At 33.3% G+C, this 12526-nt stretch overlaps 1 protein-coding gene and 1 non-coding gene across 18 annotated transcripts in view; one reads left to right on the top strand and one right to left on the bottom strand.

The window, feature by feature from the left end:
- LOC139964691 (uncharacterized) overlaps positions 1 to 12526 on the top strand; it is a 71141-nt gene extending 58615 nt beyond the window's left edge. For 6 of the 17 annotated variants that reach the window (XM_071966528.1, XM_071966526.1, XM_071966529.1 and 3 more), the window contains 3 exons: positions 945 to 1019; positions 2713 to 2802; positions 4099 to 12526. In XM_071966528.1, coding sequence (XP_071822629.1) covers positions 945 to 1019; positions 2713 to 2802; positions 4099 to 4182 — 249 coding nt within the window. In that variant the 3' untranslated portion in view covers positions 4183 to 12526. The remainder of the gene's footprint in view (positions 1 to 944; positions 1020 to 2712; positions 2803 to 4098) is intronic. The other 11 variants (XR_011792066.1, XR_011792067.1, XR_011792061.1 and 8 more) reach the window with 11 other exon arrangements.
- On the bottom strand, positions 6698 to 6769 carry Trnay-aua (transfer RNA tyrosine (anticodon AUA)). The gene has a single exon. It is a non-coding gene; the product is annotated as a tRNA-Tyr (tRNA).

Here is a 12526-nt window from a genome sequence, read left to right on the forward strand (position 1 = left end):
GAATCTTTTAAGGGAGGCCATAGCTTGGTTTATTGAATTAAATAGTAGAAGCACAAAAAAAAGGTTGCCAGATAAAAAAATTCACCATGTCGTAATTGTGTAGTAGGACAATGCATGTTAAAGCTGTATTGTAACCTGCAACTTGAACTTTACGCAGTCGAAAGAGATCCACGTTTCTGCCTTCAGAGAGGTTGATTTTTGTGATTTACCAGCAAGAGAAAAAAGTTGATATTCTGTCGACACGAAGGCAACCAATTGTTGATGATGTTTCAATGATTCCAAGCTGGAACTAAACAATTTGTTTTCGTCTGTGTTCTGAATATCATGACTGTTAATTAATCTTCGTATCTATGGCTTAAAATAACCAGAAGAACAAACTCATGGAAAAATCAAACTCCTCTCAATTAACTTCCTCTAATTGTTACAGGCATGAGCTTTTTCCGCGAATTCGTGGAATATCCTTGATTTCTTTTCTACCTGCAGGGGAACAAAATTATTATCCTAACACACTGTAGCATACGCAAACTGCAGCCTATACCACAATTTTTGCAAAGTTCCTTTTTTACCCCAGGCTCATCCCTGTTGTTATTAACTGAGATATTAAAAATATAATGTGAGAGGCAAAGAATGATCTGGCCTTAAAAAACAGAGGTAAAAAGTCTTTAAGTCTGAAAAACCTATGAAGAGAGAAGCTACATGAATATAATGGCTTCTTGCTGTTATACTAACAAAAGAGAATGTCTAGCATCACAAAGAATTTATGATGGCGGCTTATTAATCATAATAAACCACTTTTATCCACAACTATAACTGTAACCAATCATTTCTTTAATGTTGATTATGACACATGCAAAGGAAAATGTACTGAATATTCCTATAAAAATGATGTTTTCTGTAGACTTTTGCTAAGGATATGAATTTATCTTTCACATTTTCCATTTTAGATGAAGAAATGCATCGTTTCCGATATCAGGAAAGAGGTGAACCAAGAATTGAGATTAATGCAGTGGCAGATCAAGGTAAGATTACTTACATTAGATTACAAGTTTAGATTAGATTAGATTATCTAGATTAGATTAGATCTAATTAGATCTATTAGATTATTATATCTATTACATTATCTAGATTAGATTAGATCTAATTAGATCTAATTAGATCTATTAGATTATTATATCTATTACATTATCTAGATTAGATTATCTATTAGATCTAATTAGATCTATTAGATTATTATATCTATTACATTATCTAGATTAGATTATCTATTAGATCTAATTAGATCTATTAGATTAGATTAGATTAAATTAGATAGATTAGATTAGATTAGTTATATTACAAGGTTATATTACAAGGCTAGATTACTTTCTCTCGAGTTTTTTCTACCCGCCACTACCATCCCACCCTCCCTCCCCCTCCCCTAACCTTCCAGAAATGAACACTACATCACAGTGTCAAGGGTTATGGTAGGTAAGCTGAGAATCCAAATGGGAGGGGTAGAATTCTCTGCTTAACCCATGTTGCCCATTTGGCAGATAAAATTTGCAAAAAGGTTTGAAATTTCAGACTTGACAAAGCATGAACAAAATAGAAGGAATCAACTTAAACAAAGATCTAAACTTGAGTTCAGAATCTGTGCACCAGCTAGCTATGCTGACCTTTATTCATGCGGTCAGCAAATATCGTAGATGTACCCAATCAAATATTATCATTTTATAAATCCCTTATAAATGAGAAATAAGTCGTCTACGTTTGCTATAGTGTGGTCATTCACAGCGGAAGTTAGCTAAAATCCCAAACAAAGGTTTAAAATCCCATAATATTAATCGTAAATCCTGTTCCAGTTTCCCTTGTTCGATACGATGAAAAACATATATAATAAGCCGCAACAATAGGTTGTCAATTTTGTACCTTATGTCAGGAAATTTCTATCCAAGGGACAGAACAACATTTTTTACAATTTATTTGGGTCATAATAATAATTTATTCTTATATAGCGCTTTACATCAAAGAATGATCTCAAATCACTTCACAAAATTGCATAAAATATTACAACTTAAAATTATTACAGCTTAAAAATATTACAGCCTAAAAATATTGCATCCTAAAAATTACAAAAATAAATATCGTAACAATAATTATTAAAGCAATAAAATTCATAAATTAAAGACGAAAGCAATAAAATATGACAGCATACAATAAAACTAAAATACTAAACTGTTACAGCCAAAAAATTAGTAACAATAAGACTATCAAAATATAAATAGAAAATAAATTTTAATATACAACAATCAAAAGATGGCAAGATGGCAACACAAACAATATGAACCAAGGTTTAAAATGAATAATACTTTCGAAAAAGGTAAGTTTTAAGGAGTGCCTTAAAGACATTTAATGATGGAGCTGCCCTGATGTCATTGGGGAGTGCATTCCATAGATAAGGTGCAAAATAGGCAAAGGATCGTGCGCCAAAGCTTTTTTGGGGGAATCTGCCCGGCTCCAGTTGGATCTCCATAGAATGTCTGCTCCTCATCCATTAGGGATAAAATGAAATAAATCTGTGACGATGTACTTTCATATGATGTGTTATTATGGAATCGCTCGCTTTATAATGCAAAATTTTGAAAGATTACATTGAATTACATGGTTCATTGAATAATCCTCACTTTATTAGCAAGACTTTTAAAAATCTTAAATAACTTTTGTGTGTTTCAGGATCGCGATGACCAGATTGGACAACTCAGAGAATTACTACGGCAAACAAAACAGAACTCACTAGAAACAGAAGACATAGTAGCAGCAGAGGTAAGAGTGACAGATAGTGGGACAAATTCATGTTGATGCATAAGGAATCAGGGGGATAGGAAGCTTCCAAAAAGTGGGGAAGGGGGCACAACATCAGAGGGGCACTTTCTCATTCCACAACCACCACTCGTTATGCTATAAACCAATACACACTGGCCATATCACTTAAATATATATGATGTGTTAGTATGCCTATCAATACTATTTATTGAGATCGTTTATTGTTAACCGTGCTACAAAAAGATATGGGTGCAATTTCAGAAATAGCATGTACAGACTAAATATAAATAATTAAATAAAATATTAAAATTAACAAAGGCTTAAGATATCCAAATGACAGTTCTTCATCAAAGGGGCACATTTCATTTGCCAGTAGGACACATTTGCTATTTTGGAAAAAAGTGGGGGCGCACTTGCCCCAGTGCCCCCGGCTCCTACCCCCTGTAAGGAATGATACAAACATAGACTCTATAACATTCATACTTATCACAGACAGCAGTATACTTGATAGCATGGAAGGTAAGAGTGACAGATAGTTTGACAAATTCATGTTAATGTGTAAGGAATGATACAAAGATAGACTCTATAACATTCATTCTTATCACAGACAGCAGTCTACTTGATAACATGGAAGGAAAGAGTGACAGATAGTGTGACAAATTCATGTTGATGTGTAAGGAATGATACAAAGATAGACTCTATAACATTCATTCTTATCACAGACAGCAGTATATTTGATAAGATGGAAGGTAAGAGTGACAGATAGTGGGACAAATTCATGTTGATGTTCAAGGTATAATACAAAGATAGACTATATAATTTTCATTCTTATCACAGACAGAAGTATACTTGATAACATGGAAGGTAAGAGTGACAGATAGTATGACAACTTCATGTTGATGTACAAGGTATAATACAAAGATAGACTCTATAACATTCATACTTACTAAAACAGAAGTATACCTGATAGCATGGAAGGTAAGAGTGACAGATAGTAGGACAAATTCATGTTGATGTATAAGGAATGATACAAAGATAGACTCTATAACATTCATTCTTATCACAGACAGCAGTATACTTGATAACATGGAAGGTAAGAGTGACAGATAGTGTGACAACTTCATGTTGATGTGTAAGGAATGATACAAAGATAGACTCTATAACATTCATTCTTATCACAGACAGCAGTATACTTGATAGCATCACAGGCAGCCTACTGCCTTTAACAGATTAGCCAACTAAGAATGTTTTAGCAGATAGGCTGCTTGTTAACGCATTTTATTCGTCCTTTTCTAGCTATCTGAAAAGACAGAACCAACAGCAGTGGCATGTGAAGAAGCCTCAATTGATGAGACCACAGAAGGAACATCAAAAACTTGACACAGGTTCCCAGTAGGATTTTAATAACCGAATCATCCATCGAGTAAGTGCTGCTGTGAAATTTATCCGGAGCTTATGCGGATGGGTCCAAGAAAGAGAGACTGCTCTTTCATTAAATTTGAAATAGAATGATTAAAATATACAACCATTTCATGGTTTATTGATTTTGGTCTGGACAGATTAATTAAAAGTGAAACTCTGTACAGAGCGTGAGAGTACAATTTTTATGAGTAAAAAAATCACAAAGCTATATAAGCAGCCACTCAAGATTTAGTATGATTTTTTATTTTTAATAAATAAATAAACAAATAAATAAATATCTAATATTAAACTCTTTCATTGGTGCTTTCTAAATTCCATCGTTATCAATAAAGTTAATCAACATTCATAGTAAAGTTTAAATGTGAGAGAATGTTTAATATGAAAATAATCTGAAATTCAATAATTATTTTTTTGGGGTAATCAATGAATCTATTATAAGATAAATTTAATCATATATTTTTTATCAATACTTGTAAGATGCCTGCCGACTACTACATAATACAAAGAATCTTTGAGACACTTTGGTCAGGTGCCGACTAGAGTCGGACACTTACCACTCAGAAGCCGCAAGGTGTAATGGCGCAATTAAATCCAGCATGTTTTAGGTTTAGGTATTCCAATGGAAACGATATGAAGTACAAGATTGTCATCTACAACTCACCAGCATTGTCATTGCAGAACATATATTTGAATAGAAGGTATACAGATTAGAGTAAATGCTCAATTTAAGGAGCTAGGCTAGTTTTAGGGGGATTTAGATGGTTAGTTTTAGGGGGAGGTTGCTGGTTAGTTTTAGGGGAATTTGATGGTTAGTTTTAGGGGGAGTTAGATGGTTAGTTTTAGGGGATTCATATTTCAAGTCATCTTTTGCAGCAGAATTAAATTTTCAAAAGGAACTTGTAATCAGAAAGAGAGCATCTCAGTGGTAGGAGAAAAGGCAATATTTGTGAAAGGTTATAAATAGGTGTAACCATATTTGGTAGGCAAAATATGGACAGCTCTTTCCAAAGTAATATTTGGAGACATTTCTGGTCAAGTTAGTATTAATTAAGAAGAATTTATAAAGAAGTAGCTGGTGAGATGTAAGGCAATAAAATTGTTGCTAGTGATTGGATTTGATTTGAGATAAGAAGGTCAGATTCGGTCGAGATCCAACACATCTCAGATTTGTGGCTTTGAAAGTTGATCCCGGATTCCATTGGAGTTCAAAAACCATCGAGTGAAGATTACAAGGCATGTTTGCTATACACAGAATTGTGCTATGAAACCGTAATCATTACAATTTTACCAAGATATGCTAAAAATGAAATTGGCAGAGTTTGTTAAACTGATTACCCAGTGCGACAAATTTGACGATAAGATAAGAATATTACCCGTTTTCTTTTATACCTGTTTAAAGTGAAGGAAAGGGATGAAGAGATTTTGATCAACTGAGTTGATCGGAGGTGATTCGTTGATAGAGCAGGGACTGAGGCCGCTGGACGGAAAGTCTTATTTCAAACATTTATTTATACCCTGTGGAAATCTTGACTTATCTTTGGGTTAGATAAATATGATAAGAAAAAAAAGGTGACCTGTATTCCATGACTTCTGTGATCTGTCTTAGGTGTAAAATTCATAAAACATAATGAACCAACTAACTGCCAAACAGAAAAGAAAACAAAAAACTGCTTCAATGTTTGAAATAAAAAATGAAATTGTGTGAGAGAAAAAGTCACTAGAATCTATAAACTTCAATAAAATTTGTTTTGTAACTTTTGTAATATACCAATCTTTGTACTGCATGGGTCAATTACTTTTGTGTTTGTGCATGCTGTACTAAAATCATTTTGGGAGGCCAAGTTTTCAAATTTAATCCCATTGCGTCTTGGGTTATTCAAAGTAAAATGGTGATGTAATTACATTTTGAAACTTTTTGTTTTTTGTGAAGATTGGTTGAATTCATTTCTTGTGTGTGTTTCCAAAAGGTTTGAGATCTTTTGTGTGGAAATTCTCAGATTTGTAGTTTCTCCTGTAGGATCCTCTACTGAGATATTTATTGTAATTAAAGATTAATTAAAACAGAAGTAATTACATAATTAATTCTATTTGTTAGACAGTACAGAGTCTTAAGTACTATTAATTAACAGAGTTGAATCTCATAACTTTCTTCCTCAAATTATAAGTATTATTATTTTAAGGAATTTGATTTGATTCACTTATCAGCTGTTTCCCTCCAATAAGCAGAAAATCCATGTTTGAAAATATCACAGGAATCAATAACTGTTGTAAATTGTGGGACCAGGTGTTCCATAAGTTTATATACATATATATATATATATATATAAATATATATATATAGTCTATATATATATAGTCTATATATATATATAGTCTATATATATAGTCTATATATATAGTCTATATATATATATATATATATATAATTGAAATCGTAAGGAGTTGGAAAATCAAGAACAGTGAAAAAACTTCCAGCCTCCACCGGGTTTCGAACCCGGGCCTCCCGCTTTATATGCGGACACCCTAACCACTAGGCTATGGACGCTGATTGTATGTCCAGAGGTTCGAAACCGGTAAGGAAGGTCGTAATTCCACTGTAGGCGTTTGTCACCTGTATCGAACAATACTAGTTCTGTTTTTGGTGACATATTTTGCCTTACTCTAGAGATCAAATATATATATATATATGTATGTATATATATATATATATATATATAGATGTATATATATATATATATATAAACACAAATGCAAAATATCCCACCATTTTACCCAAATATTTAAAGAGTTAATATTTTAGCACACTGGGTAAGATACCTTATCATATTGGTGCTTATGATGGTCTTGCAAATTAGTTGGGATCTACTTTACATCACTCATACATAATGAGTCGGTAAGATTATATCCTTGAGAAACTCATTAATGCGCATTAAGCAAACATTCTACCAGTGAACATGTACCGCTGTGTGATTTGAACTTATTATCGATGCAACACAGATAATTGAACCTTTTCATCATGAAACTAGTGCTGATAGCATTCCAAATGATGCACCCATTTTTGTCTAAACTTTAATATCTTGAAAATGAATAATGCAACTTCCCGGGGTATTTTTTGTGCGTGTTTTTTTAATACAATTTAACAAGTCTCTGTTGTGTGTCATATATCTCAACTAACCTTGATTTAACTTCAATATTATCAGTAGTGGCCCCAAGTTTTAGCATTCTAACTTTTGCCTCCAAGTTTTCAAAAGTGTTTTCCGGTACTATCTGAACCTCCAAATTATTTCCAGAGATTTCGAGAAGTATTAAAATGAGAGTTCAAAGTCTCGGTGAAGAAAGGTAGTGTTTATGGAGGTGTAAAAATGATAGGTGATGTCATAATCAACTTATTTTTACCCCTTTTGCATATAATACACAGAAAAATGGGGAATGGGGAACAAAATGTTTCTAATTTTTCACTCTCTGTTTGTTATTTTGAAATGAAAAATATTATAGCCAAACAATTTAAATGGTTTATTTTGGAATTATTAGGTATCAAAAAGTATTAAACGTTTGCAAAAACAAACTTCAAACAGCTGATGTAAGTAAAAGTCAACCAGTTGCTTTCTTTTTTATTATTGCTAAAACGATTAACTTTTCATTAGAAGCAAGGATTTCTTTTGTTTTATAGTGGAGGAGGTTTTACTCATTGTTTAACTAATCCTGCAGTTTGTTCATAATCTTATACAATTCTTTGACTAACACTACGCAGTTTAGCAGTATCGTGCTCCAATGCATCGAATAAACCTAAACTCGGCTCCCCCTCACGGATAAGCAGCTCAGTTCCATGGTCAAACGTTTGGTTCCGTAATTTCAATTAAATAAAAAAAACTAAAATTTCTATAGACTTTTTGTAGTATATTTTTTTATATTTTTCACACGTGACAATTATAGTACTTTTGGGGTGTATTTCTCCAGCACTTATTTATTTATGTGTAACTTTCAGATACCCTTAGTTTACAATCTAATGTTCAACTTATAGAGTTTAAAATTATCTCTTTTAGATTTTGATGTTGAAAATTTAATAATGTAAAATGGTATGATTTATACGATACTTTCCTGTGCCAATCATGAAATTTCAGTTTCGGGTGATGAGCCACGTATGCCCAAGATATTTCATACAGAATGAGTTTGTCTTGGATTCACTGACTGCCTTAGACAGAGCTAGATACAAGATCTCAACAAACGATAAAGAGATCGACCTTGAATCTGTTTTAATGTGACGTGAAACTTCCTAATGGATCAGCCAAGTTTCATAGTAGAGATTTAAATTTCTGGATGTTTTTGGCTTCTTTTTTCTTCAGTGTGAAAGGATGCTTGACATTTCAATACCGTGTAGCCTAAACGATAGTGTGTGATGTTATGGTAGTACTACAGAGAGAAACTGATAGTTAAACATCTTTTATTTCTGGGGTGGGGGTGGGGGAGGGGAATTGTTGATGTTGATAAATTTGTGGTCTTGTCTAATGTGGGTTTTTTAAAAATAATTTAAGAAACATAAACATCATGTGATTAGAATGAGTAGTGGGCTATTCTAGTTACCTATAACAGGCTAGCTTAATCAGCTGTAACTTACGTAAATGAAGTCTTGTATGTGTTCTAGATATGGGATTTACATATGTGTTATGGATGGTTTTGACAAGAAATATAAACGTCATGTGGTTAGAATGAGTAGTGGGCTTTTCAAGTTACCTGTGACAGGTTAGCTTAATCAGCTGTTAATTATGTAAATGCATTTTAAATATGTTATGGATGGTCTCCTAAAACTAACTTGTGTTTTTATCATGGATCTTAGTTGAGAATTTATTTCAATTTGAGCCTAAGAGTTCTTACGTGATAAACCATCTGTTAAAAGGATGGTCTCATTTCTTTTTGTGATTTCTCTTGTTTCATGATTAAGGTAACATGATATTAAAAAATGATGATAGAAAGTATTATTAATTTACCTATGTGATGTAAAAGTGCAACATACAGGCCAGTATTCAGTACTGATTATATTTGTTTGTTCGTGCACAAAACACAAGATTGGTGCTTATATCTCTTATATCTCATTCCAGGTTAGGTTTGTGTCTCATTCCTGGTTAGGTTTGTGTCTCATTCCTGGTTAGGTTTGTGTCTCATTCCTGGTTAGGTTTGTGTCTCATTCCTGGTTAGGTTTGTGTCTCATTCCTGGTTTGGTTTGTGTCTCATTCCTGGTTAGGTTTGCCTCTCATTCCTGGTTAGGGTTGTGTCTCATTGGTTAGGTTTGTGTCACATTCCTGGTTAGGTTTGCCTCTCATTCCTGGTTTGGTTTGTGTCTCATTCCTGGTTAGGTTTGCCTCTCATTCCTGGTTAGGTTTGTGTCTCATTCCTGGTTAGGTTTGTGTCTCATTCCTGGTTAGGTTTGTGTCTCATTCCTGGTGAGGTTTGTGTCACATTCCTGGTTAGGTTTGTGTCACATTCCTGGTATAGGTTTGTGTCTCATTCCTGGTTAGGTTTGTGTCACATTCCTGGTATAGGTTTGTGTCACATTCCTGGTTAGGTTTGTGTCACATTCCTGGTATAGGTTTGTGTCACATTCCTGGTTAGGTTTGTGTCTCATTCCTGGTTAGGTTTGTGTCACATTCCTGGTATAGGTTTGTGTCTCATTCCTGGTTAGGTTTGTGTCACATCCTGGTTAGGTTTGTGTCACATTCCTGGTATAGGTTTGTGTCTCATTCCTGGTTAGGTTGGTTGGGTTTGTGTCTCTTAATTGCACGATATAACAAGATTGCTTAATTTGTCCCACCGATGACAGCATTTATGAATTAATTTTATAAAAATTTATCAAATCACTTGTTTCATATATACGAGTAGCTGTATTGAAAAGGAAAAAACCATGTTTACTTTGAATCTTTTGAGAAGAAAAAAGAAATCATTTTAGAAGAGAAGATATAACTGCCATATGTAGGTATTCTTTGTGGATTCAGGGTGTGGTTTGGTGGTCTACGTATTAACTATTTGACAGTAGTTGATGAGATTTCAGAGGTGATATTCAGGCGTTTTGGAAAGAATGTGATGTTTTATGTCCATGTGAAAGTACTTGTGTAAAGTAGATACCATCATACCAACTTAACTTGTTTGGGTGGGGGGTGGGGTGGGTGGGGGTGGAATGATAAGCATAAAAGAAGTCCATAGGAGGGGGTGAACCGATGGGTCTTTATTTAAGCATCGTTCACACTATGTAGGAAACGACAAGTTAGGATGCGACACTATGCAAAACAAGAAAAAAAAATCTGTGTTAACACTAAATGCGATAAATGCATCGTTGAGGTCGTAGCACTTTGGGGGAGGGAAGTTTTTTTTTGCCTCCCTTGCAACGATTATGGCATAGAGTATATATAGTCCTAAAATGTTGCCAGACCACCATTTTGGCCACGGTTTAAGGTGTGTCGATCACCTTGAATGAGAATTTGTGGCTTGGCTCTTTGGAAGGGTCAAACGACAAGGGGAGACTCTTGCTGGTTTGAAAAGAAGTCATTATTCGGTATGCAGCAAATCGTACAGTTCACCAAGGAGGTTTACACACATACATCATGACTTTTTCTAGAACTATAAATAGGCCTATGTGCATAAAGTTTTTGAATCCACGGCATGGTTCCGAATATAAACAAAAGTTGAAAATGATGTCCCTTTCATATAGTGTGAACGGTCTTACGTAATAACACAGTTTCAACGTATTTATGGTGTGGTGTGGTATCGTACATCGTGTGAGCAAGGCTTTAGTTTTTGCTTTTTCTTTTCATCTATCAGGATATGGGACACATTGTGGACCTATTTTTGTTAGGGGTGTAGAAAGATCCTAACCATACAATAAAGAACTGGATGGGATGAGTTGAATTGAGCATTCATATTTCTTCAATACTGATATCAAGCAATTATGAAACTTTAACATCATTTGCATGATGATGGGTGGGAAGGTAGGGTTTACTTCATAGAGTCACCTAAAGTGAAGTTTGAAGAAAAAAATAAGTAGCATTTCAAAATTAATAGTTGTTGGATTGGTCGTTTCCTACAAGTTCATCTTTTTTTAAAATTTGTTTCCAAATTTAAGCAACTCGCTCATTACCAGTATTTTCACGACACATTAATATTTTTTTTAATTTGATCCACCTTCTATCATTGCATGAAATTAAGTTCATGCTGCACCAAAAAATTCATGGATTTTGGCCATTTCTCATCACATTTTTCTTTTGCCTTGGAATTTTGTTTATATTCATATATATATATATATATTTATATATATATATATATACAAAGTTATTATATATATTATGATATATATTTTTTAAGCTTATAACAATATGCTTACATTGTCAGTCCTTTTACTCATACTCATGTGATTCAAAAACCAGAAAATATCCCGTCATTATCAACCGAAATACATTTTGATCTTAATTATGAATTATTAATCCAGTGTTATAAGAAGGGATGGAAAAGGTGGGGGGTTTGTGGGAGTGGAGGTGCATTATAATTGCTTAAAATGCCATAAATTTGATTTATCCACAAGTAATGACTGATAAATGTTTTAATGGGCTCAAGTTTTATATCATTATCTGATACACAAGATCAAAATAACAAGAATTTTGCAAATTTTAGTTTGAATATGCCTTCATGAAAGACACCTTGTTTTATGCTAAAAATGAAGAGTAATTTATTGCACACGCTCAAATTAAAAATACCAACCATGGGGGGAAATATGTATCAAAAAGATGTACAATGTGTGACTTAGATCAGATTGTGTTCTATAATGTTCTGTCATTTCTTCTAACCATTTTTACAATCACAGTTGATGAGTTCTCTTGAGGAATACCAACATTTGTATATTTTATGAAAGTTTTGTCATGATTGCTTGAAGATAATTACAATATTATTTCCTAAAATGTCCTTAGTAATGACTTTTAATTATGCAGTCCTATTGGCTGGTCAGATGGTGCCTTCTTCAGTAGCTATGCATGATAAGTTAACATGGTGCCTCCTACAAAACAATGGTCTCTTCCAAAGTCAAGTGAAATTGAAAATGTAGTACTATACTTTAATCATAACTTTTAATTATGGTGTTTTTTTGTACTTTTTTTTTATTATTAAATTCCACAATAGGGTTACACTTTGCATGATAATAATAATAATTATATAATAATAATGAATTTTTCCACCTCTTTTTTGTTGTTGTAAATTTAATAGAAAAGAAATTATTTGTATATATATTTGTAACAGACAAAAAATATATCACAGTTATATCTTA

This window comes from Apostichopus japonicus, chromosome 23 (assembly GCF_037975245.1).
Source record: "Apostichopus japonicus isolate 1M-3 chromosome 23, ASM3797524v1, whole genome shotgun sequence".
Taxonomy (NCBI): Eukaryota; Metazoa; Echinodermata; class Holothuroidea; order Aspidochirotida; family Stichopodidae; genus Apostichopus; species Apostichopus japonicus.